The sequence below is a fragment of the Sarcophilus harrisii genome, chromosome 2 (assembly GCF_902635505.1).
Source record: "Sarcophilus harrisii chromosome 2, mSarHar1.11, whole genome shotgun sequence".
Lineage (NCBI taxonomy): Eukaryota > Metazoa > Chordata > Mammalia > Dasyuromorphia > Dasyuridae > Sarcophilus > Sarcophilus harrisii.
Genome location: NC_045427.1, coordinates 522,349,606 through 522,376,740, shown reverse-complemented (window position 1 = coordinate 522,376,740; position 27,135 = coordinate 522,349,606). Strand labels below are relative to the sequence as shown.

The window sequence follows — 27,135 nt, the reverse complement described above, 5'->3', positions numbered from 1 at the left end:
ATATGTGTGTGTGTGTGTGTGTATAAAATATATTTATATATGTCATATATATATATACATACATATGTATATATATTATATATTTATACATGTATCTTTGTTCACTGTGTGCCTTTCCCTAATTCATATCACCTAAGTTAGTCTTCAAAGTATTTCTGACCTACTGTAATAATAAAGGACAGAAGATTCTGAAAAGAAATTGTATCTTCAAAATAAGATATATTATCATGTAAAATACTTTTGAGATTGCCTGGATTTATTTAAATATAATTGTTTAAGCAAATGTAAAAATTCAATTTTTTAATAAAGTTTATGCCCTTACCCTTAAAGACCAAATGTTCATAAGTCCACCAAGTCCACCAGATACCAAAGCTAAACCATCAGAACTGAAGGCAACTGTACGAACAGGAGTAATGTGCCCTTTCAACTGATACACACACTTGGCACCTGCCGATTTTCTGTAGTTATCCTGCAATTCATTTTCACAGTTATAGATCTTGAAATAAAAACAGGGTTCACAAATCCTAAGAGTATAATGACTAAAATTATTTTCTTATTTGTATATTAATAAAGAACTGAAAACAAAATGACAATTAAGATTTCTTTTTTAGGATAATTATGTAAATTATTAAAGTGTAACTTCCCCTTAACTGAAATTGGACTTAGGTCTTTTAAAACACAAATTGCTTATCCAGTTTTATTTTCTTTGAATTGCCAGAACTATTATATTATTCTACTTTGTCCAAACACTGTTATACTATTACATTGTTCTACTTTGTTCAAACATTGTTACATTGTTCTGTGCACTAACTAGTACACAAAAATGAAATAAATTTGCATTAAATAAGTTTTCAAAATTGTTTCAGTCTTTTTAAAACGTAAGTGTACATTCAGAAAGTCCTGGAAAATCAGGAGATGTAGATAGCGGCCCTGGCTCTGTCACTATTTGACACGGGGTAGTATAATTCTCTGGTTTCAATTTTCTTTAAGAAATTAACATACTGAACTAAATAAAGGCTGGTGGTTTTTTCAGAGCCATATTTTATGATCCTATGATTCAATTTCAATATAATTTGATACGTTAATTAGCAAGAGTAGATACTGGGTAAAACTGTGAAGCTGGCCATATTTGTGCTTAGCTATTTCCCACTTTGGGAGGTAACTTCCTTTTGAATGGTTGGTCATTCTCCACCAGCCTATTCTTTCTCTTGTGTTCAGGAAGGAAAGTCTGTGCTGAATTCATTCACATGCAAATATCAGAGATTCAATTTATTATGCATTTCAGATGGATCTGTACCTTAGATCAGAAGTTGAGGTCAATATAAGAACTAAATGACTAAAAACAGAATTTCAGAAATGGTGGTGGTGGGAGGGGATGAGAATGGAGGAGAAGGGAAGATAGGGAGGAGGAACATGGAAGGTACATACCACTTTCCCAGCATCCTTCAAATAATAGTATAAAATTGTTTAATGCCATCCTAAAAAGGCCAACTTTGTCAACATAAGCAGAACCAATCATGACCAACAAATATTTACTTAAAAATCACTAGGTACAGCACAATATATAACTCCATCAAACCCTCCCTCCCCCAAAATGTAGAATGATTTTTATAAGGAAATACATCAATTTAGAGCAAATAAATTCAACCATAGTTCATTAAGGTCAAACGTTCCAATGACCATTTAAAATCTTCTAAACTGTCTTTTATTTTTGGCATATGCTTAGTAAGGTTCAAAATAACCTAAACCCTTTTCAACAAGTCCTGCAACACACTGAATATTTACCTTGCCATTTGATTCTTGTTCCCACCATTCTTCAGAACTAGATAAGCTAGACTGTAATATATTCAGTGCATCTTGGGAAACACGCCACACACACACTAACCCATTCTGACAACCACTAAAAGAAAAGATAGATCACACAAAAACAATATATATCAATGTATAAGTGGATATTCAATAACCATACTATTTATGATATAAAACCAACAACATTTTTTTTCAATATCTTCACATGGTATGTGTAATATATTATCTGTATATAGCATACATGTGTATTATGTATTTTGGTATGTGCATTTTGGGGGTCAAGTATCTGGGAACTCTGGTCCTGTGATTTCATTGATATAAGGAACTTCTAGTAATGCAGAATGGTAGCTATTCTACAACTTATATTAGAAAGCTGTCTGGAATACTGAGAAGTTATGGGATTCATTTCAAGGTTCCCCAGCCAAATGCATTAGAAATATATCACTTGAATCAGATCTAATTCCAAGGATGACTCTATATCCACTATTATATCACAATTTCTATGTAGTATATATTCCATATTTTAGTAAGTACTTCTTCACTTCTCTACAATAGACTTAAGCACTTTATTGTTTCCATGCTACACAGACATTTCATTAAATGGATTTAAAAAAAATTCAAAGAGAATGTTAACATACGTTGCAATCAATAATTGTAACTTGGGTCCTTTCCCTGGAAGATTGCACCAAGCAATGCCATTCACGATAGACGAATGTGAAAGTGAGTGTAAACATCTCCAACAACCTGCCATAGGTCCCCAAAGTTTCACATTTTCTTCTTTGGCACATGTCATAAGGACATGACCAGTTGGATCCCACTTCATAGAAACAAGAGTGTCCTTAAAAATAGAAAGAAAAAAAGGAAATTTAAGAAAACATCTCTTTTCATGGTGCCTTTTAATCATAAAACTGATTTATATTTCACAAGTTTTTGCATTCAAAATAGAAAGAGTATATAATCAGTCAGTCTTGCTTTTAAATGAAGATAAGTTTTACGTTTGTTGCTTAATTACTTCGAAATCAATACCATATTAATAAGTGTTGTCACCTGTCTGCTCAGATTCTACAAAATCATTAAATTTAAATTAATGGCTTGGAGATTTTGAAGAACTATATACTATTTTAAAATGTCTGTCTATCCAAACAAAATGCACATAAAAAAATTTAAGATATCATCACTTTAGTCTCAAAATAAGAGCTAGTGATCTGGAAACAATGTTTATACCTTGTGTGCATCAACCAGAATAATTCCTCCTTTTTCAAATGGTTCCTTCATTCCTAACAACACTTTACCATCAAAATATCCCACTGCAAAAGGTCTATCTTCACTGAACCAGGCAATGCAGGTAACAGATACTAGAAAATAGAACAAATAAAGTAGATTAATTGATCATAATTTAATAGAAACGAATAATACAAACAATTACTTAAATCACTGAATGAATAATACAGGTAATTTCTCCAGTCTCCTGAAAGCATTTAGACTAAATGGTGATCAAAGATGAGAATTAAGCTACTTCCCTTTTTTCCCTCACATTCAATCCTGTTACTTTTAAAGTACTATTCATAAGTAATAAAAATAATCACATTCGGGGATTTCATTCTATTTTGGATTTTTCTAGAAAACAGGGACAATCCTAACAAGTATCTTCTACTTTTGCTCTCCCTCTATCCTGCTCTTTCATCCCTGTTATATTCCAAAAGGAGAACCAAATAGTTTAAGTCAATAGTATCTAGCAGAGGACACCAAGAAGTTAGTGCAAGGGGTCCACAAATCCACCTGTGTCCCAAACACTCTGATGCTAATTCTTATTTAGCACCAAAGAAATATTCAGTTTGATATAATAAGCAAGCCTATTTCTGTAAACTAAATATGTGAAGCTCCTGTTGTTACTGATTAAATACTACCTTTTCAAAAGTCCTGCTGGATAGTAACTGATTGATTATGTATTTTTTCATTCAACCAAATGAATATATAATTACTATTATGTAAGGAATCCCAAATATTTCTTATTAAAAAAGAGATCCTCACATTTGAAAAAAATGACAAGAAGTAACCCAAGTCATAAATAAAACACACAATATTTTTATAGTTTTATCTGTTTTCTATTTGCCTAAAATACTGTACTTGATGCATTTGGTCATCACATGTCTATTAGATAATCTTAAAATAAAAGCTATCTAAGAGCAAATGGTTTTATATAAACCTCTAATACCTCGTGACCAGTTGGTGGGTAATGGAATTTCCCATAAAGTAGTAGAAATGACCAGCTTCCCACTATCCCTTTTGAAGGGTCAATAAAGCCCTGGAATGGAAGTCAGGATTTTGGATCCAAAATTCTGGCTATTCATAGTCTCCCTCAGTTGTCAGCTTCCTAATCTTCAAAACAGGAACTAAGAATACTGATACTAGCCACCTCAAAAGGTTGTTGGGGAAAAAAGTGATTAATAAAACACAAAGCACTATACAAATGTGAGCTATTACTTGTTTGCAAATAATGAATTCTAAAGGGAAAGCAGAGAATGCCCTTGACTCTATACCTCTGGCTACTTTTCTGGATATGCACAACCTTCAGATAGATGAGTCCTGGACTCTATTTCAATTCTAAAGTCATTCATATGAAATATCATTAACATTTATCTTATATTACTATTCTCCCTCTTTTTGATAAAAATTTGTTTTTAAGTAGTAACCAATTCAAATGAAACATCAACTTGATCTAGAGAAAAATTCATTTTAAAGGCAGTAGTACTCTCTTACCGTCCTTTCGATAACAATGCTCCAACTCCTTTCGAAGCATGGTTGACACATCCATAACTTCTATTAATCCAAGAGATCCATCCATACGTCCTACTAATAATAATTCTGGAGAATCTGATGACCAAGTTGATGGACACTCTTCTGGCCAAGCCAGAGCAGATACCCAATGTGGCTGAGTATCTATTAAAGCTTTTCCTCCTAAAAGAAAAAAATATTAACTAGTACTACTTATTTCTCAAATAATTTTAAAATGTCAAACCACAGCCCACTAAAATTTGAAAGCAATCAGATGCTACAGAATAAATTTTATCATGATTCTTATATGTTACATAACATTTTAGAGGCTTAAATTATATTCACCATATTTTGATCACTGGGTCCCTTTCCAACTTTGAAATTCTTTGAATCAATAGAGAATACTAACATGATGAAAATGATGCTTTCAGAAAGAACAGAGTATATCTGTAAATATGTATACAAATGCACACACATCTGTATTTATCTCTATGTAAGATATTTTTTCCTCCTGTTACGAAGAAATACACTTTGATATTTAATAAATCTGTGAGTTGGTTGGTATGGATACTTCCTTTACTAACAGAAATCATAACCCTTTCTATCACTTCATAAATAATTTGAAACATCATTGTGACAGAAGAATTTATCACTTAGTGTCTAGCCTTCTGATGGGGAATAAACTTTTGCAAACCTAGCTAGGCTGGTTTGGGACAATAGACTGTTACTGAGTTTCTACTTAAAGGCTTCTGAGTTTGGTAGAAACCACCAGAGTTATGCACCTGTTGGGATAACCAGATCCTTCTGGATCTGAAGTTCACCATGATACCAAGAAGAAAGGCACCAGAGGGCTTTAGCGGACAATAATAAATATAACACAAAATATTGAGTTTTCTATACTAATGTCTATACTAAAGAGAACTTCAATGCAAACTAACAGACTGTTAAATGCCAATGACGTCCCAGAAATGGTGCTATGCTCTAGTAATACAAAGACAAAAATAAAATAATTTCTCGCTTATAATCTACTGAGGATAGATCCCTTCCACAGATATGTGGAGGCACATGTAAGGCATGTGCGAATTTAAGGAAATTTTTAAGTCACAATGTAAGATAATTTGAGCATACCAGCAACTGGGAGAAATCAAGACTTTACAGATTAGGGGTCACCTGCCACAAAAGATGCAAAACTGACTAATCTCATCTACATTGAGGTAGGTTCAATTTAACAAATATTTATAAAGCACTTATTAAATTATGTGGCAATTATAAACAAATTCTCTTTATTCTCTCTTAAACTCAACCTGCAACAAAGATAAACAGAATTCTCAGTTTGATGTGAATTACTTGATTAATCAGAACTATCAGGCTGGCAATTGTGTAAAATGATTTATTTTATTTGTAGATACCTGAATATATATAGGCTATTCAAGAGCTTTTACCTTAAGATATAAATTTTTACTTTTTCTGCGTGTTTACTTGCTTTTAAAGGGCATCAATATTTGGACTAACAAAGAGAAATGAAAGGTATACATAAATTGGCTTTAATATTTAAATTGTGTAACAGCTCCACATTCACAGTCTATTGGGATTTAAAGAATTCTATTTCTATAGAAAAAGCATCTGTGTCAAAAAAAAAAATTATATATACAACTTACCATTAACTTGCCAAATATTCACCATCTTTTCTAAAGCACCAGCTAGATATTTGCCACTGATACTCCAAGAGACAGGTGAGAAGCTTGGATCACTAGGTGATCCCAGGCTTTCCTCTGATTCACTTTCCCTAGAACATAAGAGGCAATATGTACATGTCTGTGGTGTTATCTATTCTTTAATCCCATTCCTAATAAAAATAATTTTAACCCCCTCAAACATATATATTTATGTCTATTTAATCATGAAGGCATAAGTTACAAGGACAGAAAGTTTATCTGAGTTTTACACTCTTGTATATCTAACAAGTAAGAAATTTTTAAGTCTAAACAAACAGTAATACTACCATTCAAAAGAAAGCTCTGCTTAGTATAAGGTTCTCAATATGGGATCTATGGACATTAAAAAAAAATTTAATAAGTGTCTTTTAATATAATTGGTTTTCTTTGCAATCCAATCTATTTTACTTTATACACTTAAAAATATTCTGGGAAGGAGTTTTCTTAGGATTTCACTTACACCAAAATAGGCTATGACACAACCAGATTAAGAATTTTGGTTTAATGGATAGCATTCTATAGCCTGAAGGTCAGTTCTTCTGACCCATACTAGTTGGGGATTTATGAATAAAACCCTTAACTTCTTAAGCAACATTATGTCTCTTTAGGATGCTACATTAAACGTCTGATTTTCATCTGTGAAGGGATTATTTACACTGATGAAATCCTAAATTTAGATTATCCTTTCCCTCTCCTGCCATAATATTCAATATCCTTTTACATAAGGAAAACAATTCACTAAACAATAGTGTACTAATTTTTGAAAGACTTTGTACATGAGATCCAGAGTTCTTATGTCCCATTTACTAACTCCCCTCAGGAACTCACAATCCCATCACTTTCTATTTCTGCCAACTGTTAAAGATAGATACAGAATAACCCATTTACTTTGACTTTGTAAATCACTGACTACATGAGAAACAGCAGACAGGGATTGGTCCCTGGAGTTGGGAAAAAATAGGCTCAAATTCCATCTCCGACACTCACTGACCAGGTAACCAAAAACAAATTCCTCATCTTTTTATCCCCTAGCCTAGAGGTATCAAACTCATACAGAAATCCCGTGTGCTTTCAGGATCAGAACTGATAAAAAGAAGTCTCTTCACTGGGAGTTCTCTATATTAATGAAATCACAGGTCTGGTCCCCCACTCTGTATATATGTATGTACGTATGTGTATATATAGAAACTAAAGAACAGAATTAAAATAGTTGCAAATCTTAAAATGTCAATGAAGAATTGTGAACCAATGAAATATTTCAAGTATGATGCATTAAACAGTTGAACATTTTGCCAGAATGACAAGTTTAGCTTAACCACAAATATATTCAAATTCAATATCTTTTTAAAACAACGTATGTTTCTTGATTACTTTAGTGAAAATTAAAGACATTTCTTACTAGACATATAGTATGTTTTTGCTGAATACATGCAAAAAACATTTTAGTGCACCTTGTTTTTTCTCTTTTACTTAATTAAAAGAAGCAAAATAATATTTACATGAGTAATTGAATTTTTTCTATGTATATAAGTATTTTAAAGTTGAATGTTTATGTTTAAACTCACAATCTGTTGAATACACAAGTCTGTTGTAGTGAATATTGTTTCTTGGTAACATTCCAAACCCTTATGGTGCCATCATTGCCGCTGGTTGCTAGAAGTCCTTTTTTATTACACCAAACACATGTCATTACCTAAAGAAGTTGAAAAAACATGAGTCCAAACTCATTTGAAATAAGGGAAGAGGGTGAAGAAGTCCCATGGCATTGCCAAAAAACTTTACCACTTCTGCAGACATTCTCATTTCTTCCTAAATATTCTATAAATCATGTCTGTGGTTATTTGTAGTATAAGTTACCATATTGCAATTGTCAAACACTGATGAATATTTTGCTTTTGTGAGGAATGTTTAAAGGTTGGCTTCAAAATTAATAAGCTTCATTAAACGTATTAAAATTCTAAAAAATATTATTTTAAAATTCTATAAAACAAACAAAATGGAAAGGGATTTAAAAAACCCATTTGTAATTAATCTTAAAAGAGGGAAGGACAGTCAGTTTCCACTTTTCACAATATTTTCTAGGAGGTCAAAAGTTAGGGAGAAAGAGGAAGGTTTTTATTTTGTGAGTATTTTCCTTGGGAGACCTTCAACTCAAAGCTCATTTCTTCTATCTCAGTATCACCACATCTACAGAGACCAATCAAAATTAAGCACCGGCAATTATCTAAGAAATCTAGGTAATTCAAACTTTTTAAATAGAAAGACTATGCAGTATTTAAATACTGAGTTTTATGAATCAGCAATTAGCTACATATTTTAGAAACATTTTCAGGCTCATAGGGGACACTCAAACCACCCTATTACTAATAAATCACAAAAGTCAGCATACTACAAGGAAAATAGTATGAAATCTGCAGTTAAGAGGATCTCCTATTTACTATTGACTGTATATCAAGTCACTTAGCCACTCTAGGCTCAGTTTCCTCATTTGCAAAATAAGAAAGGTGGACTAGAATATCTCTAAGGTCTTTTCTAGCTCTAGCTTTATGAGTCATGACAATACTTACCCTATTCTGATGAGCTTCCAACTTTATAAAGAAGCATTTCCTCAGATCTCCTCCAATGTCAGCCAATGTCTGAGGACTAGTTTGGTTGTCCCGATCATGTGCAGCAAGTGTCCGTACAAGCTGCTGAGCAGCCCACTGCCTGTGTTGTGAGGACAACCTTGAAGAGAGGCAGCAAGCTGCTAATGCATTAGCCAGCTCCAGAGGGCCTACAGCAGAAGGATCATAGGAAGGATGGGCATACAATTGGGCAATTAAACCTGCTTAAACAAAACAGTGAAATGATGCCCAGATGAGAGTTGGTAGTACTGAATAAGCAAAAGTGGCATAATCCACATCTTCTCAGAAAAAATTCTTACAAAAGATAATTTTACTAAAATATCCACAATAACTTTGAACCAAATACAATAAGGAAAATGGAATCATTAAATTTCCACACTTTCATATAAATATACTTAATTTTTTACCCTGAGAAAAGTATAGTTTGAGGTCATCAGAAATCCTACAGTAGGATTGGAAGCAGTATCTAATAATAAGCTAGGTTTTAGCTTTTGCTGCTCCAAAATTATCCCATTGAATTACTGAATAACTAGGAAGTCAGGCTGTAAGACCACATTTTTCTTGTTCAAAAAATATTAGTAATACCTAGACCTGAAAATGGATTAGGAGAACCAATGAGATAAGATGTATGGTATAAAGAATTCTTAAAGTATTTCCAAGTTTTACATTATGCCAATTAAATATCAAGAGGAAAATGCTTTACTTTTCTAAATACAATAATGTGGAAAAATATTGTAGACCTCAAATTACCTTTAGCAATAAATTAAGACAATTTAAAAGAATAGCTTTATCTTCTAATTTTAATTGTACAATATAAATATATATACTAAAGTATTTGTTTTATGCACCTTCCTATCTTCCCCCTTCCAGATTCCTAAGTTATATAATATAAAATATGCAAAAATACAGATAAACTATACAAAAATACAAATACAATGAAATAGGACAAAACATGTAGAAAAAAATTACATATTTTATGATAAATTAGGATGATTGAACAATATATAAAATCTACCTTTCTTTTCAATTTCTGCTTTATCATAGTTAGGCCTCAATTTAGCTCCTTTGTCTGCCAATAAAGCCACAAGGGCTTGAGTTACTACAAAGTTAGGAGAAGTCACAAGCTTGTTTTCTTCAGCAATTCCTCGGAGAAAGCTGGGCAGAAACTTGAGCTGAATTGGATCATCAACTGTAGTTAAATTAACACCTGTTGCAGCAGAAATCAAGTTCTAAGGAGACAATCAAGACAACATTTTTCAAAATTTTTTTTTTTTTTTTTTTGCAGATCAGGACAAAAGATAATTTGTAATGATTTTCAAAAGCAATGCTGGGATAGGGATAAAGAGAGCAGAAGGAGGGACTGGGAGTAAGAGGAGGTGAGAAACAAATAGATTAGCATGGATGAAGAAATCCATCTACCTGCGTACACAACTGTACCAACAGTTTTGCAGCACTAGGAGTATTGGATGCTAGGCAGCCCACAGCTGTGCTTAAATAGGCTAGACATGATATTGGCTTGTTGCTCTTGCTGTGAACTCCTCGAGAACGTTCTGAGGAAGAAGCCATAGAGGAAGGACTTGTAGAGAGCCCAGCTCTCCCTGCTGCAGCTAAGCACATTAATCGAACCAGAGTTCGGATATCTGTTAAACCCAAGGACTCAAGGCCAGCAGCAAGACTACAACTGGAACCACTGTTTAAAAAAAAAAAGAAAGAAAAAGAAAAATACTTTAGAGGAAAAAGAAGTTAGATTTATAAGAAATAACTTGAAAATCTATATAACATGCATTATAGGTACCAATAAAAGATAAGCTGCACTGGCATGTTGTCATTAACTTAAATCTTTGAGTTGCCTCAACCAGTAACATATTCAGTCAAAGAACCTGTTTGACATCTTTGCCCAATAAAATATTTCACTAAATTAAAAACAGCGCATATATGTGTCTATTTTAGTAAAATTTAGAGTCTAGTCTATTTATGTACCTTGACTGTAAGAACTGTAATAGTACTAGATGGATTTACAGGTAAACCATTAATTTAAATGTTGTATCCATTACTAGTATGGCTATATTCCATAATTTTTAAGCTTTTAATTTATACCCATGAACTCAAACTGTACCAAACTACTATTCCAATGAAGATCCACAGATAAAGTTAAATTGTATAACTGGATCCAGAAATTGACACTCACCTGACAGAAAGCAATGAAAGTGCCCTCATGACCATTGTTCGTGCAAGAAGGACTTGAGCTGCTGCAGTCACTCTTCTTAAAGCCATTACACGATCATGTGGATTTGCTAGAGCAGCAGCTTGTTCTCCTAATGTGATTCTACCTGAAGAACTTTTTTCTACAGAGCCATGGCAACCTGTAGAATACAAAACTCTGATTTACTTCTGAATCAGCAAGCAAGAGAAATATCTTGGCTTTTCCCTATAATACTAGAGTCAGATGCTATAATTAAAGTACATTTTGATCTACCAATTCAGGCCAGATTTTTATACAAGGGAAAAATAGTAATATTTATTTATTCATTAGACAAACCTTTAAGAACCTATTAAATATGCTAGGCACTTTATTAGATGTAGAGGATAAAGAGCTCATAATTAAACAGTGCCCACTCTCACAGAGCTCACATGCTATTAAAGAGAAACAACATTACAAAGACAGATAATTTTTTAAAAAATTTATACAAACATTTCTGAGGGGAGAGAAAATTAGTAACCAAAGGTGTCAAGAAAGACCTTTTTTTAGGAGGTTGCAATTGAACTGAGTCTTGAAACAAGTCAAAGATGAGGAAGCATTTTATAACAGGCACAAGAAAAAGCCAATGCTAGTCAAAATCCATTTTTGCTCTTAGCTCTTGAAATCACTGATATCTAATGCAACCTGAAAAAGACCAACTAGAAGGACTCTCTAATACCTAGTTTTTCTTTTAAATGGTATTTACGCAGGGCAGCTAGGTGACACAGTAGAGAGTACCAGCCCTGAATTCAGGGAGGATCTGAGTTCAAATCTGGTCTCAGACACTTAATACTTCCTAGTTGGGTGACCCTAGACAAGTCACTTAACTCCAACTGCCTCAACAAAAATAAATAAAATAAAATGGCATTTATTCTAGTTTGTTTTTTTTTAAATGTTTATTTTCAGTAATTTTTCTTTTGTCCACATTTCCAGTATGTCCAACATCCAATCAGAAATGGGAAAGATAATATAATAATTGTTCCGTTTCCATCTTCAATTGCCCCAGGGGGAAAAAAAATCAAGTTTTGTACATTAAAATGTTACTAAAGTTCACTATTGGGCCACTGACTTTTTAGCAAAAACAAACAAAAAAATTATTGTTATTATATTGTAATCCTCTGAGCATTTGTTTATCCAAGAAAGAACTATCAGCACCAGTACTCTTAGCCTATATATTTAAATTTACCTATTTGCATTAGAGTTTCTTCCATACTATTGGTGGCAGTGACCATTGCCACAGATGCACCAAGTGGATCACTATCAGGGAACTGAACTGGCTCTGGCACGATACGGCGATCATTTAAACCTAATGGTCCAGCAAGCAATTCAAATTCTTCTTCACCAGTAAGTTTGTCATCCTCATCAACATCCAACATGTCCCAGTCTTCTGTAATTTAAGTGAATAATAAATGATGGGAGGATGTACATGAAACATGTTGGCACGTAGTTAATGTGATGTAATAGTTGACAGATCCAGATTTTCAAAACTCTATTCACTAAAAGAAATGCTACCAAAATGAACAAGAATGAAGCTATTTATTGCATGGTGATATAATCTTAATAATAATTACTTTGAAGGCAAGGGAAAATGTAATGAGATTAATTACACGAACACAAAGATAATTAAACCAATATGACAAAGAAATCACACAATCAGGAGCTAATATTTTTTTTTTAAATAGAAGAATTATTGATATGGGGCACAAATAGCCTGGTACTTTGTGAGGACCTGGTACTAGTGAGGAACATGTTGTTCCACTAAAGTAAACTTTCCAAATAACTGTTTCTTTCTTCAAATTTTTAGCAAGAAATGAAATGCCTTGCACTGGATTTACAAAGCTATTTTAACTTTATAAAATGACTTCTGGAAACTAAAATGTTGCTAACTAAGGTAGATTTACTAATGGGCCTCTGACTTGTTAGAAAAAAACAAATAAATAATAGATATGTTTCACATTGATTACAATAGCTACAATACATCACAAACTATATATATACACATACATATATATATACATACACATACATATATTTAAAATATTTTACACACCCATACAGAAATTTAACCTACTCTTCATGACCATCTCCCCTCTCACCCCTCTAGCATAATGAACAAATACTGTCTGGTATTGGATATGGACAGACTAAGACTGCTGTGACTTCTTGTCACTTCCTCTTCAAGGGCTTCAGGTGCCTCTTCTACAATAGGAAAATATTAGAAGAGATAATGACTAAATCTAAATCCTATGACAAGTCACTATAATCATTGTGCTACATTACAACACCTTCAGGTATTCTTGGTATTTTAAAAATAGATATCCCTTTATTAAACATACACAAACTTCTGTTTGAGTTTATGCTTTTACTTTTTTCTGTCTCTTTCTTATTAATCTATAAAACATAACTTTCTCTGATGTCCATCTTCAAAAGCAATAGGCTAGTCATTTTCTATAATCTAAATGGGCTATGAAATCAGATAACCTGATGTAGAACTAAGACTAAGTTAACTAAAATAAGTTCTGAATAAAGATTTGGAGGTTCTCTCACAAATAAAATGTATATATGATTTAATATATAAATTCTGTGATTTCTACTCTACTCAGAAAGGCCTGTCTTCCTGATTCCAGGTCCATCACTCCATCTACTGCACTACCTTTCAAAAATTATTCATATAATGATAAAAATTATTCTATTTCACTTTTGTACTAAATACCTATGAGAAACTCCATGTTTCACATTTATTACAACGGCTACAATACAAACATGGTATATATACTTACAGATATACACATACATATATATTTCAAATATTTCACACACACACACACACACACACACACACAAAGTTAGCAAAGAAATAACTCATTTCAAGTACTTGATAAGTGCTCTTCACTTGGACAAAAATCAGTAACAATGATAATTTAACAGAATTGAGATTCATCTTTCATTTCAATAGGTTTCTCCCCAATACACTACATTTTAATTTGTTAGGTAAATTTTAAATATAAATGCAGATTTAAAAATGGAAATCTTAATAACTCAAGAAAAGTTTTCAATGTTTTATACTATAAACTATGAATTGCTAATGAAATGGAGACCTCTCCAAACAACTACCTTCATAAACGCTGTCCTGCTTGCCAATTAAATCTGGAGCCTGTCCCTTGTACCTGTACCAAAAATAAAAAATATTTTATTTTTTTTAAAACCACAACTTATAATCAGAAATGCAAGTTAAATCACTAAACTATTTTAAGGAATGATTTAAAACTCTTCAAAATAGGAAAATTAATTTCACCCTCTGTTTCCAATATAATAAAAAAAATCAAAACTTTTAGAGTAAGTAAGCATATATGTGAATACAAAACTAAATTCACCAAAAAAATTTTATAAAGGCTTCTGTGTACCTTGGGATTTCAGCTCACACTCAGCAAAAAGGCAAAGATAACAAAAGATAAGAATAGTCAATGTTGTAGAGACAGTGGAAACAAACTAATAATGCATTACAAAATTACTCCAAAGGGATCATTGACAAAAATAAAGGTTATTCACATCAAAATATTTGCAGCATTTTTTGTGATTAGTAAAAATCTAGGAAAATAAAAAGTAGATGCCAATAAGAAGAAGCTAAATAAATTATAGTACATAAAAATAATGGAATATTATAATGCTGTAGGAAAAATATGACAGAGAAAAATAGAGACAGAGAAGAACAAAATACAGAGAAGCATTGGAAAAAACTACATAAACTGATGCAAAATAAAACCAGAAAAACGATATTTGCTAAAAACAATAGTAATTTAGCAAAATTTAGCAATAGTAAATAGCAAATAAAAACAATAATTTCACCCAAGAGAATAACTACAACAAAACAACATACCAAAACCTATGGGATACAGCCAAAGCAGTTCTTACAGCAGAATAAAATAGAGAAAGAGATCATCAATGAATGGGCACACAACTAAAAAACTTAGCACAAATTAACCCCCCTCCACTTAAATAATAAATGAGAAATTCTGAAACACAAAGGAGAGATTAATGAAATTGAAACTAAGAAAGCTATTGAACTAATTAATAAAACTAAGAATTTTATTAAAAAAAAAGATAAACCTTTAGTTAATTTGATTAGAAAAAAGAAAAAAATCAAATCACCAGCATCAAAAATAAAAAGGGTAAACTTAATCACCAATGTGATAAACTATCAGAAATTAAAAAAAAAAAAAAAAAAAAAAAGATAGGGAAAACATGCTTTCTCTTCAAGGACCTAGTAGAAGTATACAAAGAATATCCTTGCTATTTTTCCTGATATATGGGTTTTTTTTCCTTTTTTTTTTTTTAATTTAAGCTTTTTATTTTCAAAACATATGCATGGATAATTTTTCGACATTAACCCTTGCATAACCTTATGTTCCAATTCCCCCCCCCTTCCCCTCACTCCCTCCCTTAGATGGCAAGCAATTCAATATATGTTAAATATGGTAAAATATATTTTAAATCTAATAAATGCATACATATTTATACAATTATCTTTCTGCATAAGAAAAATCAAATCAAAAATGAAAAAAAAATTGAAAAAGAAAATAAAATGCAAGCAAACATCAGTAAAAAGACTGAGTGAAAATGCTATGGTATGATCCACACTCAGTTCCCACAACCCTCTCTGTGTGTAGTTGGCTCTCTTCATCACAAGGTCATTGGAATTGGTCTTTTCTATATGTGTGTGTCACACACGCTTTTAATTTTTTTTCATTATACCTTTTAATTTACAAAACATATGCATGAGTAATTTTTCAACATTGACCCTTGCAAAACCTTTTACCCTTCCTTCCCCTCACCCCCTTCCCTAGATGGCAGGTAGTCCAATATATGTTAAATATGTCAAAGTATATGTTAAATCCAATATATGTATACATATTTATACAGCTATCTTGCTGCACAAGAAAAATTGGATCTAGAGAAAAAAACCTAAGGAAAATAAAAATGCAAGCAAACAATAACAAAAAGACTTCCAGATATATTTGAGAGAAAAAAAATTCATACCTTTCAGAAGTTGATGTTTTAGATTTAGTCTTCAGAGCCAAATATTTCTCTCTGCAGCTGCCACACAAGAGGTAATATGGATTTCCACTTCCACATTCACCACCAAACCATCCATCCACATAAGAACCATTACTCCGATACCCCTGCCTGTTAGCACTGCGGCCACAACCAGGATGGTTTCTTTTCATATGTTGATTGAAGCTGACAACACTGGATTCACACAACTCACATACCACAACTTCTTCTCTGTCTTCAGACTCGCAAACATGCTGTGTAAAATTATTTTGAAACTAAATTATTTCTATTTTGTGCTGTGATAGTTGATGCTATAATTATAACATAAAATGTAGTATATTAAAAGTACATAATTTTAACAAACTATCCAGTACACAGCTTAAAAATTCATTATCACTCAAAAGAGATCAATCAGCCTAGTTAGTAATCAACAAAGCAAGGAAAAGAAAAATGCACATTGCAATATAATATAGTAGAACAAAAACCAGATCTGAAACCAAGGGACCTAGATTCAAATCCTGGATCTCTGAATCACATGGTCTTAGACAAGAGACATTTATTTCTCTGGATCTCATTTTCTTAAATTCTAAAATCATAAGGCTGAACAAAATCAGCTCTAAATCTAAGCTACTGATATCTATTTTAATAGGTAGTCAGTACAATGAATTGACTTTCATAAATGCAAAAGTGTACACTATGCAATTTGCAGATGACCCTAAGCTAAGAGATATTTAACAAAAGAAATGAAGATTTAAGCACTGAGTCAGATTGTGATAGATAACAGGATGGAGGCTCAATCGAATAAGCTGAAAATTAGCAAGTATCTACTTAGAAGTCTTACATTTAAATTTCAAAAATCAATTTCACAAGTACAGCATGGCAGAAGCATGGATGGGCAGAAGTTTTTCTAAAAAAATTTCTGGAGATTTTACTGAACTACAACTTGAACCAATCAAAATGTGACATGGCAGCCAAAGAATTCATGCAAAGTCACATTTAAGAAAGAAAAGTTAAGAGAGTTCCAGGGATAGACCCAATGATGGCAGATTGAAGTCAGGAAGGTGCTCAAGCTCTTCTAGTTTCCCTTGAAAACCACATAAAACCAAACCTCTGAATAGAGTCTAATGGAATGAAACCACTCTCTAGCTCAAGAGAGATTGGAAAAACTGGGGTGAAAGAGGTGTCCGAGAAAGTCAGTGAGAGGGTCTTAATAGCAGTGGATCAACAACTGAGACCCTACGTTCTGGCTCAGTAATGGAGCAGACCAGACGGGCAGTCAGAAGGCAAATTCCCAGCCCAGGAAACAACAAATTGCAGAAAACAATAATTTCACCCAAGAGAATAACTACAACAAAACAACATACCAAAACCTATGGGATACAGCCAAAGCAGTTCTTACAGCAGAATAAAATAGAGAAAGAGATCATCAATGAATGGGCACACAACTAAAAAACTTAGCACAAATTAACCCCCCTCCACTTAAATAATAAATGAGAAATTCTGAAACACAAAGGAGAGATTAATGAAATTGAAACTAAGAAAGCTATTGAACTAATTAATAAAACTAAGAATTTTATTAAAAAAAAAGATAAACCTTTAGTTAATTTGATTAGAAAAAAGAAAAAAATCAAATCACCAGCATCAAAAATAAAAAGGGTAAACTTAATCACCAATGTAAAAGTATTAAAGCAATAATTAGGAACTATTTGCCCAACTGTATGCCAGCAAATATGACAATCTTATTGAAATGAATATTTACAAAAATATAAATTGCCCAGATTAATAGAAAAGGAAATAAATTACTTGAATAATTACATTTTAGAGAAAGAAATTGAACAAAACATCAATGAACTCAGCTAAAAAACAAATCTCCAGGGCCAGATGGATTTACAAGTGAATTCCACCAAACATTTAAAGAACAATTAATTCCAATACTATGTAAACTATTTGAAAAATAGGCAAAGGAGTCTTGCCAAATTCCTTCTATGACACAAATATGGTGCTGATACCTGAACCAGGAAGAGCCAAAACAAAGAAAGAAAATTACAGAACAAACTTCCTAATGAATATTGATGCAAAAATTTTAAATAAAATATTACAAGGAGATTACAACAAGTTATTAGCGCAAGATAACACACTATAACCAAATGAGATCTATATCAAGAATATAGGGCTGGTTCAACATCAGTAAAACTATTAGCATAATCGCCATATCAGTAACAAAACTAATAGAAATCATATGATAATCTCAACAGATGCAGAAAAAAGTTTTGACAAAATACCACCTCCATTCTTGTTTAAAAAAAAACAAAACAACACCAACACTAGAGCACATAGGAATAAATGGAGTTTGCCTTAAAATGATAAGCAGCATCTATCTAAAACCATTGGCAAGAATTATTTGTAATGAGGACAAGCTAGAAGTATTCCCCACAAGATTAAGGGTGAAACAAGGATGATTATCACCACTTTTATTCAATATTGTACTATAAATGTTGTCTTTAGCTATAAGGGAAGGAAAAAAAAAAAAAGAAACTAAAGGTGGCCTAGCAGTATCAGACCTAAAACTCTATTCTAAAGCAGCAGTCATCAAAACAATATGATACAATATGATATAGAGTGGTGGAGCAGTGGAATAGGTTAGCTAATCACATGACACAATAATCAATGACAAAACCCATAACTCTACCTTCTAGGATAAGAATTCACTGTTTCACAAAAATTACTAGGAAAACTGGAAAATAATGTCAGACACTCAGCATAGACCTACATATCATACCTTTTATTCCCCCCCCCCCCAAAAAAAAGGTCAAAATTGGATTTAAACATAAAGGTTGATACTATAAGCAAATTAAAAGACCAAGGAATAATTTACCATTGGATCTTTGGAGAAGAAAGGAATGTATAGCCAAAGAAGAACTAGAGAATATTATGAAATGCAAAATGGACAACTTTGATTACATTGAATTAAACAATTTTTGACAAACAAAATCAATACAGCCAAAATTAGAAAGGAAGCAGAAGTAGCTTCCTCCTCCCCCTCAACTCCCAACCAATGTTTCGGATTAAGACCTCATTTCTAAAATATATAAGAACTGTGTCAAATTTATAAGAATACAAGTCATTTTTCAACTGATAAATGTTCAAAGGATATGAACAATTTTCAGATGATGAAATTAAAGTCATCTGCAGTCATATGAAAAAAATACTCTAAATAGCTGATTAGATAAATGCAAATTAAAAGAACTCTGAGATACCACTTCACTACTGTCAGATTGGCTAAGATGACAAGATAATCCATCTTAAAAGAATCCAAACATTCAGGAGAGCAATTTCAAACCATGACCAAAAATCTATAAAACTGTGCATATCATTTGATCCAGCAGTGCTATTGCTGGGTCTGTATCTCAAAAAAAATCAAAAAAAGGGAAAAGGATGCACACGAGTAAAAATGTTTGTATTAGTTCTTTTTGAGGTGACAAAGAACTGGAAAAATGAGTAGATGGTCATCAACAGGGGAACTGCTAAATAAATTAGGATATGAAAGTAGTAAAATTTTATTTTTCCATAAAAAACGAACAGGTTGATTTTAGAAAAGCCTGGAAAGATTTTAATGCTGAGTAAGATAAGAACCACCAAGAAAACACTGTACTCAGCAACAGCAAGTTGTGCAATGATCAACTTTGAGACACTTGGTTCTTCTCAGCAGTTCAATGATCCAAGGCAATCCCAATAAACTTTAGAAGGAAAATGCCATCCGCATTCAGAGAGAACTATGGAGACTAAATGTAAATGAACACATACTATGTTCACTTTTTTTCTTCTGTTTTTTTCCCCTCTCATGGTTTTTTTCTTTTGTCCTGATTTTTCTTTGCCAACATGATATATAAGAAAATGTTAAAAAATGAATTTTCATGTATAACCCCCCCAAAATTTGTTTTTACATGTAAATGAGGAACATTTTTAAAAGTTGTATCTAGAACTAGAGAGTGAACAGTCCTGTTGTATTCCTTAGAAGATGTCTTGAGATCAGCATTGAAGGGCACTGGATGCTGGATTGGAGCACCCAAATTAGATTCTGGCTTTGTTACAACCATTCTGTAAAACCTTGGCCAACTACCTTCACTTCTGTGTGATTCAATTTCCTCATCAGTGAAATTTGGAGCTCATACTAAGCTAAGGTTCCTTTTTGCCTTAAATCTATGAGGCAATGGCCAGTTGTGGTCATGCTGTATGATAAAAAAGTACTGAAGGACTAAAAATATTTAGCCTGAAGAAGTATTAAAGATGCAAAAACAATTTAAAAGTAATTTGAAAAGCTGTCACATAAGCATAAGGTACACTTTTTCTGCTTAGTGCAAGAGGACAGAATTAGATACAAGGAGAAAAAGTTGCAAGCAGTTAAGTTTAGACTTACTAAAAAAGAAAATTCCCTAACAGAATTGTCCAAAAGTGGAATAGGTCACTTTAGGAGATAGTAGATTTCTCATCATTAGAGATTTTCAATTATTTAACATATTTTCCTCTCATACAATTCTAGACCCAGTTCATTGTTTTTCAGAAGTGCCTATGTGATAGAAGTATTGGGGGACTAAATCGGAATCACAAAATTCAAGTTGATAGGACTTCAAAGCCACTTCTGTAGTATAGCCTGTCCCTGATTAAGAATTAACTTTAAATGGAACAAGCACTTATTCATCTTTTGTCTGAAGTAATGGGAAAATCACTAGTGAATAAAAAGTTACACTGACTAAATATAATTGTGAATTCCAATAGTCATATTAACATAAAAACTGTTATATAGCGCACCTAATCTCCCTAAGATGATTCTTACACATTATAATTTGTCTACAACAAAATAATTCAAATATTATATTTCATTATGGCCTGAAACTTTTTTTCCTCAATGGTTTGCAGCCATAAAAGTAAGCAATGAATTCAAAACATTTTTTTAAGACAGCGTTATCATAAAAGTTAATACTTTAACTTCAGAAATCAGACAATAAGCTGTTACGAATAGGAAGCACAACAAAAATAAGTCAAAGCAGCCCCAGCTGCAATCACACACACCCAGGTAGGCCAATCCAATACCTCTGGGATCCACATTCCCAGAATATCATTATCGCTGGTCAGGTCTTGTCCAAACATTGCCTCCATTGCTTCATCATCTAGATCAATTTCCAGTTCTTCATCCAAGTTAAAGTCATATAATGCCCCAGGATCTTGCTGTAAAGAAATTCCCTCTCGTCGACTTTGATTTCTATGAGCCTGTACAGAACGGTATAACCCCGCTCAGAACAAAAAAAGAAAAAGATTTTACTTGCATACAAAAAAATCCTAAACATTTTAGTCCATTTTAATTGCTATCATAGAATAAAATAAGAGATGGAGGTTTAGCTTGTTTACCAGATTGCTGACCACAAGAGTAAGAATGTATCTACTCAAAAAATTATGAGTATTATCTCCATGTCCAACAATATTTATCATACAGACAATACTGTGTTCTACACAAAACCTTATATTTTTAAAAATAAGAATTAAAAAAAACTGCACTAAAGCCAATATTGGCCCTTGAAACCCTTAGATCACTTTGTTCTTTCTAACTGTTGATATTAAGTCAACATTTGTTAACATCATATTTAAAACATATGCATTGTCTCCTACTTACATGTCAATTCTTTTGGGAGATAGAGGGACAGACTGGTGGAATTATTTAAATGTACCAGAGTGTTAGACTCAATACTATGTTCACCAATACTATGGTGATCAATGAGACTCAATGATCTCTAATGTTTCTTCTGGCCCTTAAGTTACAATCCTGGCATAGTGCTTTGTACACAAAGAATATTCAAAAATAAATGACATAAAGGAACTGCAAGAAGAGCACTAGACAGGAGTCAAGGCACTGAGTCTAGATCAGAGTTTTGCTAGTTAGTTACTACCTGTGTGATAAGTTTCATAAATAAATAAGGTGCCTGGACAAAATAATCTCTAAAGTCCATTCCAATTCTAAATCTATCATTGTATGGAAACAGTAAAATCTGCAATGTAGAATTACCTGCTCTTGCCAACAACGTCCGAGCAGCTAAATCAAATTTGTGTCTCCTTGTCACTGCAGAGCGGCTCCTGGAAGGAGGTCCACTTCCAGAAGCTGCATTATCTGAATGATCCAAATTATCAGTGCTGCAAATTAGTTTCAAAACAAAAGCAGAAATAAAAAAATCACTAAGCAACAGATAAGAATCTTATCTATCTCAAAGGGAATAAAATTCTATAATGATGTAAAAAATTAATTATTGAAATGGTTGTAGAAAATAATTTTAACTTTTGGTTCATATTATTATTTTATAGAATGCATGAAAAGAAAAACAATTAAAATAGTTAATCTAAACAAGATTAAATCTGACTGCCAATATCTATACATTTCTTCAAAATTCAAAGAAATTCAGTTCAGAACAGTTTCTTGTCTAGGAAGCCCATAATATTGGTAACATGGTCTAACTGTATTAATGGAGCTTACTAGAGATAGAGGCATGCTCTTATTTTGAATTCAGGGCTAACTGGCCCCTTTGATCGTTCATCATCTTAGTTCTTTGACCTAAGCAAACCAGAGTAATCGATCTCCCATTTTATCCATTCTCCATTGCTCCCACCCACTCTCATGTTCTTAGGTATAAAGAAAATGCCCATACTATCTTTTCCCAAATTCTCATTCTCACTTTCATCAGTACCACTCTTCTTCAGGCCCACAGCCTACAATTACAAAGCTATCCAATTTGTCCACCACTTAGCACATCCCACAGGTGCTTTTGACCTTTGGAAATCTTGCCACTGTCCACAAGTCCTCAACATCCTTCAACTTTTTAACAAAGATTCTTCCCCTCTTTCATCACTGTAAAAGCCCACATCGATGACACCACGTCTCTTTCTACCCTTCTCCAGTGAAGTTTATTCTCTCAACAGGAGAGGGGAATTAGTACTATTCCGTCCTCCCTTTTCATGGCCATTTCTAGATCATTCTTCTCCAATCTTCTCTCAGAATAGCTTTTCTTCTGTTCACAGAATAACAGATGTAGAACTTGCAAGAGACCTTAAAGTCCTACCTCTCCTCCATGTTACTGATAAAAAAAATGAAGCACTGAGGGATTAAGTGATGTGCCCAGGACCATACAACCCATTACGTTTCAGAGGCAGAATCTGAAACCTGATCATCTTGATTCCATATCCTGCTCTCCATACTGCCTCTTCTCTTTTGTCTGTGCTATGTCCCCAGTCTTAGTCTTAGTCTTGCATGACTGATAGCCCAGTGGAGATCTTTACCTGTAGGCATCTCAAATTCAATATGTACAAAACCCACCTCATTTCTAATTGAAATATTTACCATTTTGTCAATGAAACCACCATTTCCTTAGTCACCCAAGTTCAAATTTGATGCCATACTACACTGCTCCCTCTCCTTCAACTCCTACACTCAATCAACTGCCATATCTTATCTTTCCCATCTCTGCAACATTTTGTGTACTCATCTCTCTACTGACACAGCTTTAACCTTGGTTCAAAGCCCTTATTATCCCTTTCCTGGATAAGTCATCTTCCACTTAGGTGTCAAATTGATATAACCTAAACACAGATAGGACAATGTTACTGTCACATAACATTTACTCAATCTTCTGGGATTTCCAAATGCCTCCTAGGATAAAATACAAAGTCCTCAGCAGGCCATTTAAAGCTTTTGAAATCTGGTTTCCACCAACTCTGTGGTCTTCTTGAATGATTCTTCTTTATGTATTCTCTTCATTCTGTACCTTATACATGACATTCCATTTCCCACTTCTGCCTCTGAAAAACCTATTCTTCTTTTCTGGAATGACATCACCACTTTTGTCATGTAGAAGACCTCTCTTCTTTCAAAGCAGAGCTCAGAAATCCCCTTCTACATTAGACCTTTTCTATTATTCCAAGTTGGCTAATGTTCTCTCTTAGAATGATTTTTCTACTCTAAAAAAATATTTTTTGGTTAGGGGAAGGGGCAAAACAGGTTTTTGTATAGCTCATATTCCCAGTAGAATATAAACTTCTTCAAAATAAGGTCCATCTTCACTTTCTACTTTTTTTTTTTTAATTCCCAGGATCTAGTCTGGTACCTCACCCTTAGAAAGAACTTGTTAAATGTTTGGTGACTTGAATTCTATCTTATTCTCTATCTGTGGTGTCATCATTCACCCTGTATTCTCTATCCCTATACTCAAGTTTATCCCAAACACTTTCTTCTCTTTCAATCTTTCATATTAAATCCAATTCCCATTAATTCTATTTTTACAGTAAAGTTATCCATGCATATATCCTGTAAATAAAAGGCTATTAAATAAAAACCAAAAAAAAATAAAAAAAAATTCTACTTTTACAACATACCATAAAGTCATTCCTTCCACTATGTTTCTGCTGCTACTATACACACCTGTATTGCTACCCAATTTACTTCTTATAATACCTTAACAGCTATTCTTGATTCTACACTCCTGTACAGCTCTGGTTGTGTCACTTCTATCCCCAAAAATCTTCCCTGACTGGCTATAATTTACCAAAGTTCAGTTCCTTAGTCTATTACTCAAGCTCCCCCACATTATGCTATAATCCTACTTTTATGCTTTATACCTGTTACACTTCAGCTAACTTACTGGTATTTACACAGAATGTGCCCGAATGGTTCTGCCTCTCATATTCTTATACCTACAGATTCTTCTCTCCTCCTTAGGTGTAGACTACCACTCAATGCCCAACTCAAATGCCCCCTCCTTCATGAAGCCTTCTCTGATTCTACTTGTCAGTAATATCCTTCTCCCTATCAATCATGATAACATCTTTTTAAAAAAAAACAAAAGAAAACAGTGTAACTTTTATAACATATGTTCTAGAATTTTTTTTTTTTGGTCTTATTTACCTAGACAAAAGATAGAAACTGTAATCAGCTAAGTTTTATACCTCGTTTGTACCAACACCATGGTGCTTTGGACAGCCACCACTTTATATTTAAATGAAATGAATACCAAGACAAAAAATTTAACAACCTGAGTTGTTTGGCTATATAGCAAATTTAAAACTAACAACAAGTGTATGACTGATTTTAGACACACAGAGACTCTCTCTCACTCTCAAAAAAGCTTATATTCTTTAATTCTAAGCAAAATTAATGACTAAGTTTTAAAGCAGTACCTAGGGCATTGAGAGATTGACTTGTTCAAGGTCATGCAATCAGGGAACAACTTAACCCACAGGTGGAAACTGTCTCTAGAGTAAATTCCCTAAAAAGTTCAACAATAAGTATTATTTCTAGTTGTAAATTCCACAAGAACAGAGAACATGGTTTATTTTATCTTTATACCTCTTAGAATGCTACCAAATGCCATAACAGTATTGGGGTTTTTAATAAAAGGTTGTTAAATAAAGTATCTGGGTTGTTGTTTTTTTTTTCCAAAATAAGTCAAAGCTAATTTAGAACCATTGTTGAAATTTACCACTACTGCAACATAAAATTGAAAAATTAAAATCAGCATTTCACCTTTCATTAAATCCCTCCTCCATTTCAGCAGCATCAGCTGATGGTATGTCCCCAGGTGATTGCAAATAACAAGGGTCATTAGACTTCCCACTGTTGGTGCCTGAAACTCTTGCTCCACGTGAATCAGAAGTGCTACCTGACTGAGGTTCCTCATCGTCCTCATTGCCAGGATGTTCTATCATCCACATGGCCAGAACTGTAATGTTCTGGGCATCTGCTTCACCTCTCGCACCTGACAGAAAAAAAAAAAAAAAAAAAGAAAACCACCTTTCTATACAGTAGACATTCGTGCTGTAGAATATTCTTCTCTAACTACTTTTGGAGACAGTTAACTGTTTTTGTCAAACTTCATAGCTATGTAAAAACAAACTCCAATAAATTCATGATCTTTCTAATGTTGTGAGTACTCCCCTAAAACTGGCACAGATGTACCAGTGGGGAAAATTACATGCTTTCTCATCCTGTGCAATTCTGGAGCATATTCTCCAAAAAGGTTTCTATAAGAGATTTCACCAAAAGATTCTATCTACCTACTGTGACTGAAAAAGATTCAAGTGATGTCCTAGCAACCAAACGAGTCTGCTTTTATGAACCAGCCCAGCTAAGTATTAAGAGATTCTTCACATTACTTTACTAAATTAGAAAACATAATAACAAAGTTCATTTAAAAGAACAAAGGTTCAAGAATATCAAAGGAACTAATGAAAAAAATGTAAAGGAAGGAGGTATAGTGGCAAACTATATTATAAGGAAGTAATTATCAAAACAATCTGGGTACTGGAAAAGTAATAGATAATAATAAGTAATTAGATCAGCAGAGCAGAGTAAACATATTCAATTTACACCAATAAATAACTGTGGTAACATTGTGTTTGACAAGCATGAAGATTTCTTCAGTTTTAGGGGTAAGAATTCATTATTTCATTTTTTAAAATTTGTTGGGAAAGCTGGAAGATATGGTAAGAAACTGGGCACAGAAAAATGTCTTACAAGATAAGATCAAAATGGACACATGATCTAAAGGGAGATACAAGAAAAATAGAAAAACAAAGAACATATTATCTATCAGACTTATGGATAGGTAAACAATTTATGAATAAACAAGACATAGGGAGAGTATACTGATATATAAAATGGATAATTTTGATTACATTAAATTAAAAGGTTCTGTAAAAATAAAATCAATATTGCCAAGATTAGAAAAAAAGTAGAAAATTGGGGAGACATGGGGGGCACATGGGGATGGAATTTTAAAAACAATTTTTCAGATGAAGGTCTTATAATGTCAAATATATCAAGAATTTGTCAAATGGTCAAAGGATATGAACAGGCAGTTTTCTGATAAATATATCAAAACAGTTT

General features: G+C 32.9%; 1 protein-coding gene across 9 annotated transcripts in view; it reads right to left on the bottom strand.

Annotated features, from left to right (window-relative positions):
* Positions 1–27,135, bottom strand: part of HERC1 (HECT and RLD domain containing E3 ubiquitin protein ligase family member 1) — a 189,782-nt gene that overhangs the window by 34,500 nt on the left and 128,147 nt on the right. For 6 of the 9 annotated variants that reach the window (XM_023497786.2, XM_031955414.1, XM_031955419.1 and 3 more), the window contains exons 42-58: positions 25,774–26,005; positions 22,273–22,397; positions 21,285–21,505; positions 16,200–16,468; positions 14,277–14,329; positions 12,349–12,549; positions 11,112–11,286; positions 10,343–10,613; positions 9,939–10,152; positions 8,867–9,126; positions 7,865–7,992; positions 6,243–6,370; positions 4,570–4,767; positions 3,034–3,164; positions 2,448–2,647; positions 1,786–1,900; positions 323–469 (exon numbers count right to left, since the gene is read on the bottom strand). In XM_023497786.2, coding sequence (XP_023353554.1) covers positions 323–469; positions 1,786–1,900; positions 2,448–2,647; positions 3,034–3,164; positions 4,570–4,767; positions 6,243–6,370; positions 7,865–7,992; positions 8,867–9,126; positions 9,939–10,152; positions 10,343–10,613; positions 11,112–11,286; positions 12,349–12,549; positions 14,277–14,329; positions 16,200–16,468; positions 21,285–21,505; positions 22,273–22,397; positions 25,774–26,005 — 3,068 coding nt within the window. The remainder of the gene's footprint in view (positions 1–322; positions 470–1,785; positions 1,901–2,447; positions 2,648–3,033; positions 3,165–4,569; positions 4,768–6,242; positions 6,371–7,864; positions 7,993–8,866; positions 9,127–9,938; positions 10,153–10,342; positions 10,614–11,111; positions 11,287–12,348; positions 12,550–14,276; positions 14,330–16,199; positions 16,469–21,284; positions 21,506–22,272; positions 22,398–25,773; positions 26,006–27,135) is intronic. The other 3 variants (XM_031955415.1, XM_031955421.1, XM_031955417.1) reach the window with 3 other exon arrangements.